Consider the following 23,990-nt stretch of genomic DNA (forward strand, 5'->3'; position numbering starts at 1 on the left):
ATTGGAGGCACCAGTCACTGCATAATCTCTAATCAGCTGAAACTTCACCTGGGAATTGGAAACAGGACATAGTCAGGACTTTTCCGAGAACTGTATGTGCAACAGTGTTATGGTTTAGGAATGTTATTCTCCAGTTTAATGCTTCCAGTGAAACCATGTGCCACTCACTCACACTCTCCCGCCCCCTCCTCTGCAGTGGGCTGGAGAGGAGAATCAGAGGCACTGAAGTTAAAGATCACAAGTTGAAATAAAAACAATTTACTGCAAACAGCAATGAGATAAGAAAATGAACAGTAATAGCAACCATACTAATGACAGAGGGTACAAGAAAGAGGTGAATGATTCACATGGAAACAAAAATGCTTGGCCATTCCCTCCACCACACTACATCAACCTCGAAAAGACTCTCTTTCCCTGGCCCTTGGCAATGAGGTGAGGTGGTATAGAATAACCTATGCATCCCACCCATGCCCCCTCCTGGCTACTGCAAAAATCAACCCTGTCTTGGTTGGAACCAGGACAAACAGCTACAACTCTCCAGGGTTGATAAATATTAAAGTTAGCCTTGCCTTGAGCAGCAGTTTGGACGAGAGACCTCTCAAGATCTCTTCCAGCCTCAATTACCCTACAGTTTATATACAGCAAACACTTTTAAGCTGAAAATCCTGAAAATATTTTGTAACCTCATTTATAAATCTTTGCCCCAGAATTAACTTTTGAAACACAATCTTCTCCCAGAGGATGAGAACAGGGCAGCAATCCATAAAATCTAGGACACAGAAGCACAATAGGTATGAGCCTGTCCTACTTAGGTAACAGAACTGATGAAGTGTGTATATTATCCTTATACCAAGTCAACTTACACAATTTAAAAATTAATCCAACGGAAGGGATATTCTCACTGTACAAACAGACCTGAAGAACTCACAAAGAATGCTAACAGTGAGCTGAGCTATTGGCAGCCATAGAATTCAGGTCACTTGAAAAGTCATAATCCTTGAGATTCAAGTAATGCCAAGAAAGGGAGTCTTGAGCCACACTAACAGTATGAGATGTATAGATGTTGCCCATGTGCTTTAAGAACTGAAACATTAGCATAAACTCCTCCATTCTCTCTACCTATCCTTTATTTCCCTATGCAACCTGGAGAATAAGAAAGATGTAACAGTTTTTAAAAAAGAAAGAGAAGATTTGTCACCAAGTAAAATGAAATGGATGACAATGCAAAGTCTCAGCAGAAAGGGTTACCAAAGGAAACAACTGAAGTAGAAGTAATAAATCCTCTGTGATTTTGGCCTTCAGAGATATATTGGAGTAAGACTGATAATCTAAGCAATTGAGACAACTGTCTCATTACAAGGCAACGTAAACCAAAAAGCTTTATGACTTTGAGGAGCGGCTAACTTGCAGAGAAATTAGATGAGCTGAAGTTATTCAGGAGATAAGACAGTGATCCAGCTAAGGAAAAATGTGGTCAGCCCCCCCCCAAAAATTAAGTTAGATGGGAGTTGAAGAGATGCAATCAGAGTTCCTGTTGACTAAACTACATGAGTATGAAGTCCCTGCACAATAAGAATAAGAAAGAAGCATCTATTCCTGTATGTGCTTAGGTGGAAGGACCACTGGAGGAAATTTAGATAGATATCCAAATTGTTCTAGATTAAAAAAAAAAAAAGAGATCTGTCAAACTGATACAGTCTTTCTGGGACATGGAAAAATGAGAGAGAGAACTGCTCTGTCTTGCTGCTAAGATTAAAACCTCCCAAGTTACTACACAGGCTTTTCTAAAGATTCCATTAATTTATTTCTACTTATTTTATTTCGAATGAGAGTAACAGAGATGACATTCAGTTACTTCTGATTTAGTGCTTTGTAATGCATTTTCAGTATACATAAGACCAATCACATCCTAAACTCAGGGGCATTTTACAACAAAGAGAGAAGTTTTAGATGCTTTTCAACTATTTTGTCACTTTCAAAAAAAATGTTAGAAGTGTAGTTTTGCCTGATATTTCTTTAGAGGGAAAATTACGTTTTCAGTGGATGTATAGACTTATACCCGCACCAGGAGGCCACAAACAGTCCTTGATGGTCCTTCCTCTGGGAATTCCACCCACACCTTTTAGTCTTGTGTTTTCAGTTTCTGCCACAGACCTGTGCAGCAGCCACTAGACCTGATCCTGACCTGTGGAATGATTTCTCAGCTTGGCCTTGGACCTGCCTCAATGCTATGGACTTACTTGCCTGATGGTCTGAATGCTTGGCTGATACTGGCCTCGACCCCTGGGTCTGCCTTTCTCCCTTGCAGTGGGACTGGGCTCTGCCCAGACACCACATGCTCTCCTACTCTGTTGCTGGTGGCTCCCATCCCTCACTGATCCCAGACAACAAATTAATTGTTTCCTTCACTTCTTCCTGTGCTTTCACTGTCTGCATGAGGAAGGGAGAAACTGCATTGAGCTGAAAAAGGAAGGATTGAGCTCTAATCATTTTGAAGATCCAGGACTCAACATGCTCTATAATAATCAGAATTCAAGGAAGCTTTAACTGGATCTTGCTTTACCTGAAAGCTTTAATGAATCACACTAAATTGAGTTTGCAGTCTGACTTAGAAGGTTGTTTATTACCTTTCAAGAGAAATGGAAAGGCTTTGAATGCAAGTGCAGCACTCTTGCAAACCTTTGAAAGTTGCAGTTTTAACACTTCTTAAGTGACCCTGATACACATGAAGTCCATCCCTCTGTCCCAAAGGAAGACCAAGAATCGCTGTATTGTGTTTGTTTAGTCTTATCCTAAAAAGCCCTACAAGAGAAAGATTAAAAAACCTACCCTGTCTATTCCACTATTTTCCACTTCTAATTGTTCTCATTAAACTTGTTTCCAGATGACTGAACTTTTTTATAGGTGTCTCTGGTCTGCTTCCTTCTTGAAGATGATACTAGATCTGATGTTCCAACTTACATCTAATGAACGCTAAGTAGCATTGAAGTTTACTCAGTGTGTCATGTCAATATTGCATTACATTAGTGTGGTGAAATGGGAGCTGTTTGTTTTTCTTTTTTATTTTTTTACAAGAGGTCAGGCACTATGAACTTCTTGACCCTTACTCAGTTTGTGGTTTATTGTAGTGTCTCCCATATCTTTCTCTGGAGATCTGCTGCCTAGATAGTAATTTTTTTCACTTAAGTATTATTTATAACTTTTATCAATGGGCTGGTTTTGGCTGGGGTAGAGTTAATTTTCTTCACAGTAGCTTGTATGGGGCTATGTTTTGGATTTGTGCTGAACATGGGGTTGATAATATAGAGATATTTTTGTTGTAACTGGGCAGTGCTTACACAGAGCCAAAGCCTTTTCTGCTTTTTGTAGTGCCAAGCTGTCAAGAGAGTTGAGGGTACATGGGAGGTTGGCAGGAGACACAGCTGGGTCAGGTGACCCAAACTGACCAAAGGGATGTTTCATACCATATGACATCATGCTCAGTATATAAAGTGGGGGGAGAAGGAGGAAGTGGAGGACTGATGAAGTGATGGTGTTTGTCTTCCCAAGTAACCATTAACACATAATGGGGCCCTGCTCTTCTGGGGGTGGCTGAACATCTGCCTGCCCATGGGAAGCAGTGAAATTAATTCCTTGTTTTGCTTTGCTTGTGCACACGGCTTTTGCTTTCCCTATTAAACTGTCTTTATCTCAATCCATGAGTTTTCCAGCTTTTACCCTTCAGATTCTCTCCCCAGTCCTGCTGGTGGGGGAGTGAGTGAGTGAGTGGCTGTGTTGGGTTTGGCTGCTGGCTGGGGTTAAATCAATATAATTCTGAAACCTAATCCTGTCCTCTGCAAAGTACTTTCAGCTTTTCCCAAGTAGGTATCAACTGCAATTTAATAAACATTTTCTCTATCCCACTGTCCAGAGAAAACCTTATCTCTTTCTGGAGAAAACTACTTGACAGAATCTCATCCTTCTTGTTTGACAGTAAACCACTGATAACTACTCACTGAAATTATAATTCCAAGACAGAGAAGGGTAAAGCATACCATACTTTTTGGTGACTTTTAGCTTCAGCATTTGTTTTAAAAACAAATATTTTACTGACTTGATGTCAATTAACTTTGGTGGCAGCAATATTTGTTAGAGACTAGACTGCTCTTACAGTTATCTTCACCAAGATCAAGTTTCCCTACTTTTCTTTAGGAGCACTTTTAACATTTTTGTAAGTAATAAAACACCACACTTATCACTATCACACCTCTTTGAGAGCTGTTATCTTGTCATAGAGGGAAATCAGATTGCTTTACAAGATTTATTCTGGACAAATCCATTTTTGTCATTGTTTAGCATCTTTTTATCTTCTGTGTAATTCCAAACAGATTATCTGCTCGAGTGTCTTTCTAGGAATTAAAATTAACCTGACTGGCGTAATAATTCCCTGGGTCCTTGTGTATTTTTGGGAAAGGCAGACACAAATGTTTCTTCCCTCCCTCTACAATTCATTTACTTTTCATCCTTTAATTCTTGAAGCTCATAAGGGAAGAGTCTAAGATTTCTTAAGTATTCCATAGTGAATTAATTGTGTGAGACAATTTGAAAATATTTTACTCATCTAAGCAGACTCTAACCTGTTCTTATCCCTCTTCACTAGTTTTAATTAGGCTGGTCTTCAGAACACAGTCAGCCTTTTTAAAATGAATGCTGAGGAAGATAAAAAAAACGAACAACCAAACAACAAGGCATACCTCTATTAGTTTTGCCTCTCTGTCAGTTAATGGGCTGACTCTTTCCCTTGTCTTTTTGTTATTAATTACTTATAGGGTGTTTACTTTTACTCTATTGTTAAAACCATGCTTAAGTCACTTGGTCAATACTTTACCACCATTACATTGACCAAAATGATGGTCAGGGTGAAACTCAGATTTTAGGAGTGCATGGTGTGTGATCACAATAGTTCTGTGGGCCTCAGTCATTTCTGTCTCAGTAAGCTCCCCCAATATTTTCAGCCATAGACTTACCAGATTTTGTTTGTCATAGTTCAGATTGATGCTTAGAAGAAATCAGAGCACAAAAGGAGCACAACAAAATTTGATTTATTCTCTCTTTTATGTGAGCCAATGTCAGGATACCAGCCTCCTTCAAAAACATACATTTTTGCAAGTCAAAGAACATAAAGGGACTCTGCACGTGGGTGCAATGGTCTTGGGTGTAAAAAAACAGACATGTAAAGGTGTGGGTAGTTTTTTACTACAGACAGTCAAATAAACCCCAGAAGGGAATTAAGCTTATTCAATACAGAAAAGGTGACCTACTAAGAGAAAGCCAAACAAGACTGATATAGTGGGTCTGTTTCTTTTTATTTAATTGCTATTAATAGAGGAACCGACTCTTTAGAAATCTGATATTAGTAGCTCTCTGTGTGTAAGAGAAATTATGCAAATCTTACCTCAGAAAACCTTGGTAAATCCTGGGTTAAAGTTCCTACTCTCTTCCAGTGATAGTATTTGAGTAACTTCAAAATTGCTGGATTCACTGCATTATCAGATGGCACTGTCCGGAAGAAATAAGGATATTTTTTCTTATCAGCCAACTCTGGGGTTGTTGCTGCAAATGAAAGCTGGAAAAAAATCAAACAAAAAAAAATAAAAGTCAACACAAGTTCAGCTAGCAATCAGAAAAAAAAACCCTTTGCTTTTCTGGGTGCGACAAGGCACAATCCGTGCACTGCTGTCATGTAGAGAAGTTTCATCATCATATAGCTTGGAAGTCCTACAGCACCATTTACTTTTAAAGAGATTTTTTAACTTTAGCTCTATAATCCACTGTCTACAAAATTAAACTAGGGAATCGTAAAAGTCAGTGGTGTAAAATCCTTTGTTTGAGATCATGCATCTTACACATTGCACAGATCAAGAAGGCCCAAGGGATTAAATCACCATGGTGAATTCTCCACCAACTGCTCTTCATATAAGTTGAGAATAGCTCCAAGAGGATATCATATTCTCAAAGTCTTATCTATCTTTAAATTACTGGGTGAACTTCTAGTAGCACTTCTTCCTATCTTCAGGTAATAAAACAGCTCCAGGTAGCAGAAAAAGAGAAAATAATTATGTTAGCCAAGGCTGCAACTCAGAACTTTACTTGAGTTCCAGCTTCCTGCTGGTTTGTGTTATGAAAGGGGGCTCAGTGGCTAATACACACCTGAAAACACCAGAAATTGTTCATGATTTCACAATGGTTATAACAAAAGAAAAGAGGAAAACCTTTAAAACATACACACAAAAAATCCAGAAAACTTCACCAAATTCTTCTGCCCAAGTTAAAGGCAGCATATTTTCGTGAATGATTTTCAGGCATTGTTATGAATAGAATGCCTGCGTGTTCATTTTTGAAAACAATCCTACTCCGAAGATACTTCTGGTCATTCCCTCCAGTACTGTTTATATTGCTAGGAAAGTGCTTCTCAAGTCTTATTTTTTATTTTTCAGCCGGGCATAGTGGTTGAAGGGTTTCTTAAAGTAATGTTTTAATGCAAATTGGTTTGACTGTCAAAAAAATAAGCTCCTTGATACAGTTACTTAAAGTCTTTCAAACTCAAGACAGTCAGAAAATGTAGGTGAATTCAAGCCTATGTAAGTATATCCAACTGTAGCATTAAGTTAGCTTTCTTCAATCAAGCATTCAGCATATTTGGGTTAGATACCCTTTTTGGAAATTCAGATAGACAAGTTTAATCTGAAATAAAAATTCAAGTCTTTTCTTCATGTTTATGAAAATCTTGATTTAGCCTACCAGAGAGAGGACTCATTTTCTGACTGATTTTAGACTCACAAAGAATATATTATATTGTAATAATGGCATAAATACAGTCTATTTTCCTAGTTAAAACCCCTAAACTCCAAATAACTTAAAGTGTCCATAACTGGACAGTTTACATTATACCATTTAAATAGAAGATTCTTCCTCTTCACCGGTCAGGAGCTACAGAATATTTTTTAGGACCTTCTGCTGCCAGATCATTCTAAGGTAAAATATTTTTATTATAGCAACTGATGTTCTATTAGATTTCATGAAAAAAGTATAGCATGAAGAGGTGCTGTTTATTGTCATCTTTATTTTCCAAAACCATTCCCAAAAGGGAAGAAGAATGAACATCTCCCAGGTGGACCTAGTCAGCTTTTCTGTTGAACATCATTCATTCACTGTACAATGAAAGTGGAAATAAGGACCTGTACCTCTGACTGAGAAAGAGAGAAAATTCAATGTTAGAAATCCAACATGAAGAGGAATACCTCTCAGCAGCCTACCTGCTTGCAGGCTGCTGACTGCAAAGGACTTGTTTTTCAAGCTATTATGGTTTTGGATCAAACATAATTTGATTGATCCTTAAGAAAAAGAAGTAAAGAGCAACACTGAAGTAACAGTAGTGGCAAGAAACAAGGTTCACCTAACTCAGGTTTCAAAGATTAAATGGTAGATTTTTCTGATCGATAGTACAAAGCTCCATAGTAACAAGAAGCATCTCTATACCTGTGAGATCACTTTAGGATGAAGATCTGTGATATAAGCAAGACAGCTCATATCCCTCCTTTGTGACTTTTTTGTGACTTATAGTGCCTGTATGCACTATCCTAATTGCTTACATTTCCTTAGAAACAATGAAGCAAAACCTTACTTTTCTTCATTGCTTACAGAAAGATGAAGAAGACGTAAGAGATTTCTCAGCCATGTAAGGTGAGATGAGGTGAATTCAGGTTTAAGCGTAAAACTGATGACACTTGAATTACAAAAGAACATTATTCTTCATTTTCTTTTTGAATAAAGGTTTTATTAAAATATAAAATGAGAAAATTTCATGCTCAAACAATTCTTGGATTTTAGGATATGTCCAGAGGCTTTTCTTTCAAGCATCACATATATCATGGTTGATCTCATTCTGCATCACTTTGACATTTAATAAGACACTCAAATGAGAAGGAGAAATATCCTGAAAAAGTTAAGTCATTGAAAGAAATTAACTTTTCCTAAAATCATCCCTGTGAGAATTTGGGACATGCAATGAACTTAACCCAACAAACACCAGCACTCAATATTCTATTTTCAGAGGGACAAAGAGGTAAAATGAAAAACCTCATTAAATTCTAAAAAGTGGTAGTGAAAAAATCATGTTAATAAATGAACTGACATAAGGTAGACTTACTGGAAAGGTATTTGATACAGCACAACTATATGGAAATATCAGGAAAATATTCATAACTAAAAGTTTATGTGATAAAGCAAATAAGATCACAACACAGTCCACCCACATATGCATTGAGATGGTGTAGGTCTTTTTAACCGAACAAAAATCCTCTGTATTTTAGGTCTAAAGTGGTTTATTCATGGCTGATTTGAAACTTGCAGCCTTTTCATAGTTTCTTTACTTCATTCTACAGGACAGAAAGCCATTCTGCTTTTTCTTACCGGAATCTCTTTTTATAACTTTCAGTTATGTAGTCAAAAATCTGGATGAATGGCATCAGTCTGAAGTACTTTAAGTTAAAGCAAGCATGCTCCTGTTTAAGGAAGTAATGGTGCATTCCCTTAAAGAAAGTCAGTACAGAAGCGGGAATGGTAAGATGATAAGCTCTGCCATTCAATGGGAAAGACTAGGAGTTCCATAAGAAAGGATGGTGTAGGAATAGGTGCAATTGTGCAAGAATTTGTAATGGCAAGCTAGAACTGGTTTTGCTTAGGAAGACTGCAAAATGCCTTCTCAAATAGGTTAGATGTTTTTTTTCCTTCCTTCTGCATCTCAGATAAAGTTGCAGGGAGAAGCTGTGAGGAAGCTCTGTCTCTCCCTGATATGCAGAGAGATAATATGTTTGCAGACATGTACAAGGCCTCCTCGGGACAGAGAGGGTGGGGGAGGAGAGAGAGAGAGAAGATACAAAAAACCTTGGAGAAGGTGGGGCATTGTCTTTTTCCCTGGGGCCTGGTGTGTGCAGCATCGTTTAGAAGTGGTCCTTGCCTCTGAAATAAACCTTCAATCCTTCCACTGCCTTCTTGGGAAGAATACCTGCGTATGTTTGACCTTACAGATGGATATTAGAAAGGTAAAACAAAATTAGAATAGGAAACAACACTATATACAGAATGCATATCCATATAGGAGTCCAGAAGTTGGAAGTTGGAAGGCTGAATGAAGCCACACTGTTGTCCCAAGTACTGCAAAGAGAAAGGAAGCCACTGGAAATGACAAGTGATCTTCTGGTGTTCGGATGTTTTATTATCTCAAGGAAGCATTTATGTTTAATTTTTGTCACTGTAATATTGTACAGAAGTCTGGGAAAAATAAAAGAGCAGAACTATCCCTGGGTAACCAGTCACTCTCATCTAAGGCAACAGGTCGGTTTAGGAGTTAAGTTTGTTTAAGAGGACTGTATCAGCTAAGCTAAATCAGTAACAGAAACTCCTAGCAAAGTTATTGTAAGTCCAACAAAAGAGTAGGGCAGGAAACTACACTCCCCTCATAAAGCAAAGAATAGCTGGTGGAGTAGAGTGGTGAGAGCATATCCCACCACACGCTCATCAGCAGATCAAAGAAGGAGCCTGTCACCCAGCAGAAGGTGCCAGAGCACTTGCCTCTCCAAAGGAGAAGACTGTGAAACAAAGCTACACACTTGGAGTATTATACACATAATGGAGTATTATGCATTGGAGGGGAAAAAGAAAAGTAAAAAAAAAAGCATCTTAGGTAACAGCATAACCTCTCTTGAATAAAATGTCTTCTTCTAAGACAATTGATTCATGTTTGCAAATGGGGGAAATCTGCTGATTGAGCACCAGAGAGACCAGAGAGATTAGCTTAATTTTCCTAGGTTTCTGCACTAGGCTTGTACAAGAATTTTATTAATGATCACTAGAAATTTAAATCTGCCCCTGCTGCTGCAAAACTAGCCGTCACAGAGAGTTTTTTCCATATGGCAGTTATCACCTTTATTTCCTGCACCTTTTCTAGAAAGCTAAATTGTGCTGATAAATCAGCAAAAAAAGGAAAATGCAAATAATTCTTTCCAGAAAAAAGGGCATAATGTCAGAAAGCTCCATACAAAATAGTCTTACAGTGATACAGGGTTGGACACAGAATCTTGCCATAGGATAATAAATAACAAGGGCGAAACTCAGGAACATGATGGTAATTTGCAGAAATGAGTACTTGTAACACCACACACCACTCCTTTGTGTGCCTTGCCAGGAACTCTTATGCTCTGACAAGCCTGTGCCAACAATAATACTAGAGTGCAAGCATGTGATGACTTGATGGTCCCAGGAGCTAGAAGGACCAGAATGGAAACTAATGAATAATGAAGAGTTAAAAGATTTGCCTGCCACAACTCTTGAGACAGCATTAGATGACTTCACATAACGAGTGAAACAATACATTCTTAACCCAGAGACAGAGAATAGATTGAAGCATAACAATTAAATTGCATTTTTAATGGAATGGTAATTATAAAATATAAATATTTAGGTTAAATGTTAATTTGCAGTAACTTTACTATAAAAGCCAACTTTTCCAGATGTGCAGTCAAACTATCACTGAACTTGATCTTGCCACTAGTGAAGTCATGAATAAATTTTAATATCATAACAGTACTTGAAATAAGAAAAGAGTGATATTTATTCAAGAAAAATATTAAGGAGAACCTTAAATATATGATAGTATGTAAAGAAAAAAAGGAATATATTAGACTGCTTCTTCCCACCTCAATGCACAAAATGTACCATTTAATCAACTTTGATGGATGACTTAGAGAAAAGGAAATAACATTGCAAAGATTGTTGCAAACACCTATATATTTGGAAAATATTTCAATATAAGAAGCTAGGTGCAGCAATTTCATTGACAGCTGCATTGCATAGATCTTCAAACCAGGTGAAAGAAGCACAAAGTAGCGAAGATCAAGAAACAAAGATAACGTTTCTTGACAATTTACCTGTACAACTGCTGGTCATAAGTGCCTATATAAAGACAGCAAAGAAGGAGGTTCTGAACTGGACCCAGGAATCACAGTGGCAATCTCCCCTCCTAGCTATGCTCTAATCCTGATCCCCAACTAGCACAGGTAACACGCTAACGTAATTTGACTAATGAAGAAAATATTAATTTTCCAGTTTTTCCAGCAGTGGTAAATCAGTTACATTTTTACCTGTCATATAATAGTCTAAAATATGTGAGTATTTTTGAATATTTGAATATTTTTTAGCTGTCATATAATACTCTTGGACAAAAGCTCCAGAGACTCCATCATTCAGAAGTTTTTATGGACTGGACAAACTTCATTGCTTTAACAAATAAAAGTAATTATAATTAAAAAATGTTCTGTTAACTCTGTAAAGGCTTTAAGTATGACAGTTACAAGAAAAAATAAACATCTGGGAGAATATCTATGATGGCTCACTAGCTGGTACATGGGCAAGATACCTCATTCAAATGGGAACATAAAATGCACGTTGTATTAAACACACTGGACAAGAGTCGATCTCATGGATGAACATCCCTCTCATCATCCATAGCACATTATCCATGTGATTAGAGCTACTGTTCCTTTTAAAATCAGATGTTTTGCCAAACGCTGCTGCCCAATATCATCTGTTGTTACCTTCATTAATTCTGTGTCTGAAATTGCTTCCACTGACAGCCTTTTGGCACCTGGGAATTTTCAGAAAAAGCACTTCCAGCTGGTCTCAAGGTTGGAAGGCACCCGCCTCCACGCTGATGGTATTTCAGTGAATTAATCCAATCACAATAAGTCTGATATTCAGCTGCATTCTGCTCTGGAGACATTTTAGGAAGCAATTCTGGCTACTGAACAAATCAATATTTTTGAAGACAGAAACTGGTTTAGATAAAATAAAATCCATATGAGAAATACTTCAGCTGAAAGATGTGTGCCTATAGGTTAATGGGAAAGGAACGTTCAGTCCTCTCTGTTCCCTGCTTGGGCAGCCTGACCTACTCCCAACGTAACTTGGTAAGACCTGCAGATGTCTGAATGCAAGAAGTCAGACCCGAAAATAATATCTGGTCTTTTGCTGTTAAACATTTTTACTCCCATAAAATCTGTGGGTTATGATGAGGAACAGTGAGTGAAGCTTTGGGGACCCCAATATAAGAAGGATGTGGACCTGCTGGAGCGAGTCCACAGTTGGACCACAAAAACATTATCAGAGAGCTGGAGCACCTCTCCCAAGAAAACAGCGTAAGAGGGTTGGGGCAGGAGAAGAAAAGGCTCCAGGAAGACCTTATAGCACCTTCCAGTACCTAGAGGGCCCCTACAAGAGAGATGCAGAGGGACTTTTTACAAGGGAGTGGAGTGATAGGACAAGGGGGAATGGTTTTAAATTGAAAGAGGTTAGATATTATGAAGAAATTCTTTACTATGAGGATAGTGAGGCACTGGAACAGGTTGCCCAGAGAAGTTGTGGATGCCCCATCCCTGGAAGTGTTCAAGTCCAGGTTGGATAAGGTTTAGAGCAAGCTGGTCTAGTGGAAGGTGTCCCTACCTATGGCAGGGGAACTAGATTATCTCTAAGGTCCCTTCCAGTTCAAGCCATTCTATGATTCTATGAATTCATTCTCAGCTGACAGGGGTTTTTTTTTTCTTCAAGTCATGAAAAGGATAAACAGTCACTGAAAATTGTAGCAGATCTGCTCAAAAAAAAAAAAAAAAAAAAGAAGAAAACAACCTAGACATTAGCATTACTGCTTCACCTGCCTCTTGAGCTAAAAGATTCACTTCATTCTACCTATTCACACCACCAAGAGCTATGTTTATGAACTTTGTAGAAAAAGAAAAACTAAAAGGAATTCCTAGAAGAACATTTCAGATGAACAGAAAATTTAATATTTATTATTGTTCAGAGCAAAATAAAGTTACATATCAAATCCAAGTAATAGAATCCATTGTAAGTTCTAATAAATATTACCTAACAAACTTAATGCATTCACCTTACTTCTGAAACATGCCAAGAAAGTATACAATGGAGTTATGGAGAATGTCCTTCAGTTCAGTGGTTAACAGTGCAACCAGTAAAATTAATAGAGACTTTATGGTTAAAGTTTCAGTAGGTAGTCAAGTGAACATGAAGCAGAATCATCTCAAACCGATTATCCTATCCAAATTCAAAATTTATCATTACGTTTAACTTGATTCTTTCACTATTAATGAAAAATAAGCAATTGTCATCTCCTTTTCATTGCATATTTCTTCTGACCATTCATTTGAAAAGGTCTACTCGAGTTTGAAGCAGATCTAAAAAATATCAATAATTGCTTTTTCTACACTCCAGAAAATATTTTCAGATCTACATTAGACACAAATAATTTACAGCTAACACATATGTTCTATATTCTGCTAGAGGTTGAACAGAGCATTGAAATTAAATGGCAGATCTACTGAAGTTTCTGCAAATTTTGTTTCCAATTCCAAACAGAATAAAAGACAAAATCTATTGAGAATTTTCCATAAATGGAACTGTATTGCAAAAGAGGGTTGTATATCTTTGTCCGTCACACTCAGTTGCTTAGCATTTGGCTGCTGGCCTGGAATATATTAGAATTCAACTTCAAATCCCTGCTGTCCTTCAGTCATGGTATTATTGTTTATCCCAAATCAAGCTGAGTTTCCTCCACTCATACTCTTGCTATCCAGTTTGCATGTTTCTTGTCTATAACAGATTATCCTCAAAATTTAATAGAAACCAACAACTTCATAAAATATTTTACCTTTGATAAAACAGGCTATATTGCCATAATCCATTAAAGAAAAAAAAAAAGAAAATTCTTTTCAGACCTATTCACAGCAGTGTGTTCCTGGCTGGCTGCCCAAAACTATTATCATTCTATTAGTATTGTTTGTTAGATTTCATCCAGCTATCACATGCTAAAACTACAGCTGTTCTGTCTACATTCGGATTTTAAATATCTGCTCTATTTTTTTTCTGCCTTTAAATGATGCAAAGGAGGGAAAAAACTTCCCCAATATAAAGATACCTTAAATGTGTGATATGGATATGTACAATACTGTTCTTGTGAGCAAAGGAACCCTGCACTCTATTGGAAATGGGGAGAAGAACCATTGGTGGGCTTTAAGTTGAGAATTTCTCAGTTCTTCTGTAGAGTGGACACTCTAATACAGCCCCAATTCCATCCTTTCCATCTTTTATTTCTTTTACTGGACTACAACATCTTAAGAAATAAGACACACCATGTTAGCTCAAGATTTAATGAAATCTTTACAAAAATACTTTTCCATCATCCTAAGTTGTGAATTAATGGTTTGTTCATTTCTTCATTCTCTGGTTTCAAACCTAAGCAAGAAATACCAGATTTTTCAAGCTAAAACAGGTGACATCCTCCCATATGCAATACATAAAGACATTGTTTATTCTATACAGAACAGCACAGCTTAGAGACGACTTATCTGGTCCTGGGAGCGATACCCCGTCACTAATTCTGTACTTGGCCCGGGCTAATTTGCCTTTTCTTTCAGCTCCGTAACTTCTCCAATATCTCAGAGCTGCATGCTGCAGTTACACCCCACCAGAAGTGCTTAGAGAGTAGTTTGACATCAGTCGCTTGGAACTGTACCTTCTCTAATAATGGATAAAGAAGGGTTATGCTACAGAAGTCAAGGGCTTGCTGGAGGGGAGATGTTGAAATAAAAACTAAACTAAAAAATAATAAAACTAAAAAATCAGGGAACTTTCTCTGCTAACAGACGTTGCCAGCAAAATAAATACTGCTTGCCCAGCAGCAAGGGCAACTTGAGTTACGTTACCACTAAAGACCTTCAGCAGAAATGTCAATCACAATTATGATTATGATATATTTGGCATTAAAATGTCAAATGTGTCATTGATCTTCCTCTAAGAAATAACCAAGATCATGCATACTATATGCATATTTTTCTTAATCTGTGGTTAATACAGATTTTAACAAGATGCTCTAGATGAGAATCAACATGTACAAAACCTTTGTAACATATGCAACTAGGAAAGGTTCATGCAGATATATTCAGACAACCTAAATCGCAAAGCTGCCAAAGCGGCATTCTGTGTTTTTCGATCTATAACTATGAGAAGTTGTAAAAAAAATCTAATGAGCCATTGTAATCTATTTTTATGAAATAAAAATGTCAAACAGTCTTGGTCCAAGCACAGTTACAAAGCAAAAATCCCCTCCTGAACGTCATGGAGGAAGTGGAAGAAAGCACAAGTGTTTCCTCCCAGTGCTGATGGCTGCAGGACATAAGCTAATCATTGCCTCAGTAACCCTCAATGTGGTTTTCTCAATACCTATGCCTTGCAGGTCACTTCAGCAGTTACTATTAATTTAATAAGAGTTTCTTTATGCTTGCATTTAAGTACAGTACTTGCCCCCGGTCTTTGAATGCATGCTGGGTAGAAAGCATTAACATTATCTACACCATTTAAGATTATGCACACTTCAATTAGATCTCACAACCATTTTTCCTTAGTTGCTGCCATCATCCTAGTTCCTGCAGGCTGAAAGTGGAATGTTTTCTCTAGATCTTGTTATCTTTTTTGTCACTTATTCCATAAAACTGCAATCCCATCTATTCCTGAAAAATATTCCTTATCGATCTGCTCTTCTTACTGTATTTTCCATAACTAACATCCGTTCAGGTGAGATAAAAACTGAACTAAATTATTCCACATTCATATGTAGTACTAAACCCAATGTAGCCTTAATTTTTCATACGCAAGGAACAGCTTTGTGCTCGATCGTTGTCACAGAGCCAGAAAAGTGCTTAAGAATATAGTTGATTTTAAATATTTCAATAGTTTTATTGATTTTAGAGAAGGAACTCATATATGAAAACTCAGACATGCATTAGAGTTTGGTTCTGCTTATTAGTTTTGGAAGGCTGTTTTAAATATCGTCTTTCCTAATTCGATCTCATGTATTTCATTATTTATTACTTCTCTGTGCAGTGATTAAGTTGAAATTTGTGAAGTTGCTTGCCTCCTCTCAGCCCTCTCATTTGCAACCCAGTGTTTTCTGAATTGCCATTTATTTTTATACAACACTTCTGACCAAACTGTTGTCATATTTGCACAGGGTTTTTTGGTTGGTTTTTTTACCACATATCCTATGGGTTTGTCTGCTTGTTCTCAACAGTTTACCGACTTGGGCATCTGTTATTTTGGGTACTGCTGAGTTCTTTTGGTCTTTTTCGAACACTGCTCTTGGACATATTCCTGAAAAATGTGAACTTGTCTGCTATTTTTACTGTCTCTACATGGGACAAACTAATGATGGGACAGACAGCAGGGAAAGTGAAAAGCATCTGTGAGAGAGGTGACCGGTGCAATTCCAGATCAGAAAATATAAACCGTTAATATTCAGCTGGAGATTTCAGAAATTAAACTGGTAATCTGTATTGCTTTTCCTAAGGAATTATACTTTATTTCATGCCAATATGGTTTCGCTATGAATTTTGAAGTACCTCCTGCAGTTAAAATAAAGTCAGCTTTATCAAGAATATATGTCAAGAGGTGTATTAACAACCAATATTAATGTACTGTGCATCTAGGTGAAAAACAAAATAAAATCTTATTTTCACTGTCCTTTTTACAAGCAGGTTGTTCAGAAATTCTCTGAACGCTAAAGTTTCTTAAATGAACATTGATTTATTTTTTTCCATTTAAATATAGCTACTAAAGAGAACTATGTGTTTGAGAATTGAGACTCCTGGTGTATTTAAACATTTATCCAATAAAAAAAGAGAAGGCAAACCACAAGTGACAGACTATCTTTCTGCTTACTGAGTAGTAGTAAAATGTAAGGTACTTTTACTAATATGCATATGCTACATTTGCAGCAAGTTCACAGAAACCACTAGAAATGAATAGGGCATTCTTTTCTTTTTTTCTTTTGTTACTTTGTTTATCATCAGATTCACCCAGTTTACTATCCATAAATTACTAGAATTGTCAGATTTGTTTCTACCATACTAATAGTTTATTTATTCTCCAACTTCCCGGACTCCTGTTTTTCCCCTCGTAGAGAGATTCGGATTACTCTGAGCAGAAAAGCATGTCCCAGAGTACAGGTAAGGAGTGACCAGGTGACCAGCCTTAATACAACCTCTTAACCAATTCCAAAATAAAGCTCTAAAGAGCAGGGAGAAAACCCTGTCAGAATATAAGCAACAGCACAAGAACTGGATAAGAGGCTGCGAGAGAGATGGACAAGACAGAACATGAGAAGTGTTGTTCACAAGAAAGACACATTGTAGGGAAAAAAAATGAATTAACAGATCAAAGCAAACCATGTACAGATAAAGTGAAGAAAAGGAATCTTGGTCTTATTTTTGTAATTTGCTGAAAGCTTGACTTTGTGAGTACTTGGACTGATTATGCATACAGAGGCATCTAACCAGCTGCACCATGTCCACATATTTAATGAATGTACTTCAGAGCTCTACAGCCACTGAAAAACCTGTGTCACTTGGATGTCAGAGATAGAAGGTAGAGACTAGCATATGCTTTCTAAGACTTTTCTTAAGTTAACATGAGAAATTTTACATACCACTATATTTAAAGGAGTGTAAAGCTTCAAATTTGATGCAGTTTATATTGGTACATCATAACTTATATTGACTTGCCTAGGGTAAACCTTAAGGTAAGATGAATCACTCTTTAGAAGCATCTGCTTCTCACCACTGTAAGCACTAGTGGGAACTACAGTGACTGTATCAGATGCAGCCACCTACACTGCACCTGGTCAAATGAATTCCATAAAAAATATTAGACCTATATAAATATTTAAGCATGTTAAGCAGTGAGGCACATAGAAGACACTTTGCCTCTTAACCCCTAAGGATTTCTAGGTATTTGATTTCTTTAAAAGGTTAAACTGGATGGTTAGTAAAGCTGACAGTGCCTTAATTCTTCAAAAATCATATTAAAGGCAAATATGGATGTCATAAAATTTTCAAGTGGATCCATACCTTCACTGTCTGGGAAAACTTTTAACATAGTGCTAAGATTTTAGATAACTGAATTTGCACTGTAATTTCTCTCAACCTTAAAAATACTTGGAGATTCAGGTCAGGTGTCTCAAAACAGTCTTAACCTTGTTCTTACCAGATATTTCATCATAGCATAGTATTTCTACATCTACATAAACTACCAAGCAGCTTATGGGGTAGCTGTTTACTTTGTTGACTATGAGTTCTCATTTGAGCCAGTGATTTTTTGCAGTGTCATTAAGCATGTAATGTCATCATATGCCATGCCCATATAACGTTCCTCTATGACTAGTAATCTCATTTACCTTAAACTTCAAACAATAGCCAATCAAAACTATGCTGATACACCTTTACCTTCTCCTTTCATGTTTTTGTATGTATATCCACACAACCAAGGCTGCAGTTGGACTAGGTTCCTGCTATATCCCAACTGCTGCATGGCGCTGGAGCTTTCAGTCACTCATGGAGCTAAGCCCTCACTCTCTATTTTCTGCATGTTCTGCTTGACCAAAAGACAAATGCAACACGCTTGAAATATAAAAAGAAATGTATTTTAAGTGAACAAATCAAAGAGAAGAGATTACAACTTTAACCCACCCCTTTCTACGCTAAACTTCAAGGCTTTGCGGCAGAAGTGGGTAAAACTGAGGCAAAAAGGATACTGGACAGATACTGCAAACAAATGCAATCTTTGGCTTGGGGATTTAGGAATCATTATTCCCTTGTGACAGCCAGCTAAACATGGAAGAGAAGCAAAACAGAGTAAAGCCTCAAAAATATATGGTCTGGAAATGTTTTGAATTAATTGATCCAGTAAAAAAAAAATAAATATATATATAGGGAAATATTATACTTCCAGTTCCTAAACTGGCTATAAATAATATGATGATGTTGTCAGGATGTCATTCAAATAAAAATTGTCTCAAGTCCTTTTGTGTTAGATGTTTATTTTCAAGTTACTGGTGGAAAGGATTTTTTCTGTATCCACAGAGAGTACACAATAATTCAGAAATTTTGATGCTATTACTTATTGATGTTGTTGAGAACTCATAAGCTATACATAAAGATCAATACACATAATCTACCTGTATTGAGAGCCTCTATCTCTCACTGCCAGTAAAACCATGCATTTATTCAAGTTCTGAGCCTGCAGGACACAATTGAGTGTAGTTGCTGGAAGGGAGCTGGTCAGGAAGTAGCAGGGAAGGGCAACGTCTCCAAAAGGAATATTACAGCTTCTGCGTTTCTGAATCCTTATTTCGGAAAGGCATAGCATTGCTTCACAACAGCTTTCAAAGAGCAAGAAGCCACTCCAAGTTTTTTGGGGTGAGATTGGGAACAGACATGTACATCCTCTCTGCCCCATATGTCTTCCTACCTTTCCCTTTTCTCCTTTATTACACAATATTTGCCTCCTTCTTGAGACTTGCAGTACAAAGGCACAAAATAGCCATCTTTTTACCTGTGGTATAACCTCAACTCACCTCCTCCTGAGCTGCTCAGAAGAGGCAAGAACCAGAAGCTGTTCCCCAGAGAAGATGGAGTACAAAGGTGAGGGCAGAACAAACAACTCAAAGGGCTGGAGAAAGTGGTGTCTGCCCTTGCTGATCTGCCCCTTGCTTCCCTCTGCAATGATCCCTCTCACCCTAGCCCCTGCCTCACAACTGTTCAGAGAAAGAGCAGATACCAGTGGGATGCCTGTCCCTGTGTTTGAGCACAGAGATAAGACAGGCACCTCTGCCCTCACGCCACACCCCAACCTGGTGTTAGCAGCACATGCAAGCTGCTGCTGCAGAGTACGACTGGGATTCTTAACAAGAGCCTGTTATGAGCGTGTGAGCTGTGTCCCTTGTGGGTTCTTGAGAATGAAGTAGTTGTTCGTAGTGCCAAACACTGTCTTCATTCTTCTAAAATCCAAGTATTAAAAAAAAAAAAAAATTCCTAAGATTGTTATACAGTGTAAGAACATATTCATACACACGTCAGATCTCCTCTGAGACTTCGCCAGGCTAAACAATCCTAGCTGTCTCAGGCTCCCGCATATGATAGGTGGTCAAATCCCTTCATCCTTGCAGTAGTTTTTGCCAGACTTGCTCTAGTACATCCACATATCTCTTGTTTTGAGTAGCCCAGACGTGGACACACCAATGCAGATGTGCTCTAGTCAGGGTTGAGCAGAGGAGAAGACTCACTCACTGCCCTTGACCTAGTGGTAACCAAAAGAAACTTGGTGGTTTCAACAAGAAACTTGCAACCAGAGATATAAAACAGTCATAAAGATGACTTTTAAGAACCACTAATGTGCAGTTGCAAGTTAAAGCTCTAAAACATCATTCGTATAGTATATTCCTCTATTTTCCTCTCTGACAACAAACTGGTAGTAGAGCGAACATTATTCTGTTAGAATGATGCCCCCTAGCCCTATTATTCACACACAGTTATACAGAAAATATCTTCACTAAATCAGAACTAACAGTGTTCAACCGCAATTCTTTGCATTGCTTCTGTATATGCAGTTCCATGCAGTATTCCAGGTTTGGGTAGCCAGCTTACTGTCTCACTATTTAAATGGCTGTCATCAAAAAAACAGTGTTACTTGAGTCACATAATTCCAATACATGATTTCACAAATGCAAATTCACAAATCCCACAAATACAGTTCTCTCAATGCTTCTGCACTCAGAAACTGCCATGCATCTAAGACTGAGGATAAGAGAGTAGCTTTAGATTTCATTTAAGATAATGAGCCATAAATTTCTTATCTCTTCACTCCTCTTCACAGAGGCTTGAGAGCTGACAGTCTGAGGAGATGAATGGGAAAAATCCACACAACATTAAAATTTATTCAGTCAAATTTATTCGATCAGGTTGTTCACAAAGGCAGGCAAACACCTATGCTGGAATCCACTGTGCCCAATCTCCACACATTCAAAAAAGCTTAACATATCAGGGCGATGGCCACACCGGGTCAAAGCAAAAATATATACCATTGTTTCTTTCACCTCTGTGTCTGCTCTCTCCGAGGTATCTGCTCCTAGATATCTGCTAGTAAACATTTCCAAAAGAAACTCCCAACCTCCAGAAATTTGCAGTTCAGGAATTTATTTGGACTTGATGATCTTAGAGGTTTTTTCCAACCTTAACAATTCTATGATTCCATGATGTGCATGCCTTAAAATGACTGTGTAGCAACATGACATATTAAATACTGTAGGACAACTGGCCTACACACTGACCTTTTATGTTCATACAGATAGATGTCTTTAAAGGTTTAGTTTTTATTACTAAAACTTTGTAAGGGCAGAAGACCCTTCTGGAAGAAGACCCTTCTAAGCTTGTTTCACTTAGAAAGACTTTCCTGCCTAGAAGAGGCATCTTTCCCTAAGACAGTTTTAGATGTTTTCTCCTCCTGCATTCCAGGGAAACTCTCCCTGGTATGAGAAAAAGACAAGTCTTTGCAGATATGTGAAGGGCTCCCACAGAGTGGGGATAAAAACCCTGAGAAGAACAGGGTATGTGTCTTACTCCAGGGCCCAGTGTTTGAAACACTGTTAAGATTAATGTTCTGTAAGTCTAGTGTTCTTGACTTTGGAAATAAATTTTCCTACAATCCTTCCACTGCCTGGCATTTTGGGGCTACCTGAGTGTTATCTTACTTCACAGTCTTCCTACACTCACTGCAGCTTCCTACAACGAGAATAAGTAGAAGATGCAACTTGCTGGCACAGTGTGGCAACTCTGGTAATTCTTAGTTGGAAGTTAAATCTCTAAATCCTCGGGCTGCTTTCAATTATAATGAGATAGGAAATTGCATGGAATTGCTCCCAGGATATGAATTTTATAAGTGGTTCTGTAAAAGTCCATCCCCACCCTCAGGCAATAAATAAAGTAGGGCCACACTGAGAATCCAACCCTTTTCTTTCTTGAAAATGCAAGGACAGCTGTAAACTATTAAAAAAATGCTTGTAATGAAGCATATCAGCAAAAATAACTACATGGACGTTCTAGAATTCCTCAGGTTTCATCTTGGCAATTAGATTTCACCACAGCCAAGCAGACATAAAGAAAAGAGAAGATGCTGCAAATCCTATATTTCGAGATCTGTGGCTGTTACATTTATTACTAGGAAGTCAGCAATGCTTGCAGCCATCAGGAGCCCTGCAGTTCAGCATTCCTGGCTGTTACAAGCTCTGTCAGGCAGCCGGCAACGCTTTGAGCTGACATTAATCACCGACTTTGGGGTTCACAGCTGTTACAAGCAGTTCCAGCAACTTGGCGGTGCTAGTAGCAATTTATTTCACTTAGCAACAAACGCTGGCATATGAGTGTTGCTTATAATTTCTAAGGAGCTTTTTGCCAATGCTATTAGCTTCCACAGTCAGCTGGGGTTATAGTAATGGGAGGTTTAAGAACTTTTAAGACCCTTTCTAGCTGTGGTGCCTAACGACAAAGAGTACCTTTGGCTACAGTAACTGTGCATACAAACATTGCTAATATGTTGGCAACTTTGCTAATAATAACCGAGTGCCTGATACTACCTACAGCTGTGGAAGCATTAGTCAGTGCTTCAAAACGCTGCTGCTATGTCAACAACATGTATAGAGTTTAACAAGTCATTCTTACAATACCAGGAGATATTCTGCCAGAGCTCTGCGCTGCAGCTAAGTCCCTCAGCAGGGTATATTAGCTCAGGCTCAGCACTGTGTGAATAAAGTCACACAGATTTTGAGCAACGTGAAAATATTGAAAGCTACACTGCAGAGAACAGGGTGCTGAGAACACAGACAGAGACTCTGCTTCTGAATACCAAAAAATGTATTTAATGCATCAGAGAGACAGTAGAAAAATTTAATTCAGACATCACTGTCATTATTTGTGAAGATAACTACAGTGGGGCTTTTTTAAACCTAAATTAAAAATAAAAAGGAAAATACTCAATGCTTTATAAACAAATTGTGGATTTGCTCCATTATGTCTTAATAAAGAGATGTCCAAGGAAAGGAGTGAAATAATTTTGAAAAGCAATATGTTATGAAAGGTATAGTGTAATTCAATCCCTGAGCAGGAGAGAAACTTTTTTTGCAAAATCTTTCCTTATCTTCAAGTTTCACCATATCTGTAAATTGCACAAGGGAGTTTTTGAATATTTTTTATTTTTTTATTGGCAGAAGACAACCTTCACATTAAATTAAAGAATACCTGTGAAATTACTTGTTTTAACCCTTCTTAATAGAAAAAGTGTATTACATGTGATTTCTTAATTTCATTTTGAAAAATGGTTAAACATTTGCTTCTACAAATCTTTGGTTTATCTTGGATTGGATTTTATATATTATACACCTAAATATGTGACATTAACACTAATGCTTTTCGATGTGTTAAGATGTCTTATGAAAAGTATGTCTAAAGGCAATTTTGATTTAAAAAATTTCAGACAGATGTTGAAGGACACAATTTTAGTGCATAACTGACTGTGTTTTCAAGTTTTTTTTTCTTTCACTGCTAACTCCTTCATAAAAATAAAGGGTAAATCATGCTAAACTAGTCAGATCACACTTTTTGATAGAGAACAAACTTTGTATCTGAAGGAGAAACAAGGGAAATGACACATCTCATTTTTAACAAGGTTTTTGACACTATCTTACAGTATTTTCTAAGCAGACTTACAACCATCCTAAGCAGACTGAACTACCATTCAGTTGGTATATAACTAGCTAGGAAACTACAAAAGAAAACTAGCTATGAAAATTTCCTACTGTATCATATGGTTTACTCCACTTACATACAGTCTATTCCATTTGTGATATCTTATGGGGCTGAGTGATGAAATAACATGTAAGCTATCACACTTGCAGATAACAGTTCAGAAGGGATCCAAGATACAGAAATGCAGTTGTATAATTCAAAACAACAGTAAATGAGAGAAATACTCTGGAGAAAATAGGATGAAATTCAGTA

General features: G+C 37.5%; 1 protein-coding gene across 1 annotated transcript in view; it reads right to left on the minus strand.

The window, feature by feature from the left end:
- The window catches only part of GABBR2 (gamma-aminobutyric acid type B receptor subunit 2), a 471,821-nt gene that overhangs the window by 280,508 nt on the left and 167,323 nt on the right, over positions 1 to 23,990 (minus strand). Inside the window, exon 3 of the mRNA XM_027741022.2 lies at positions 5,435 to 5,605. Coding sequence (XP_027596823.1) covers positions 5,435 to 5,605 — 171 coding nt within the window. The remainder of the gene's footprint in view (positions 1 to 5,434; positions 5,606 to 23,990) is intronic.

Source organism: Pipra filicauda, unplaced genomic scaffold (assembly GCF_003945595.2).
Source record: "Pipra filicauda isolate LSUMZ 115617 unplaced genomic scaffold, ASM394559v2 scaffold56_size3634133_pilon, whole genome shotgun sequence".
Taxonomy (NCBI): Eukaryota; Metazoa; Chordata; class Aves; order Passeriformes; family Pipridae; genus Pipra; species Pipra filicauda.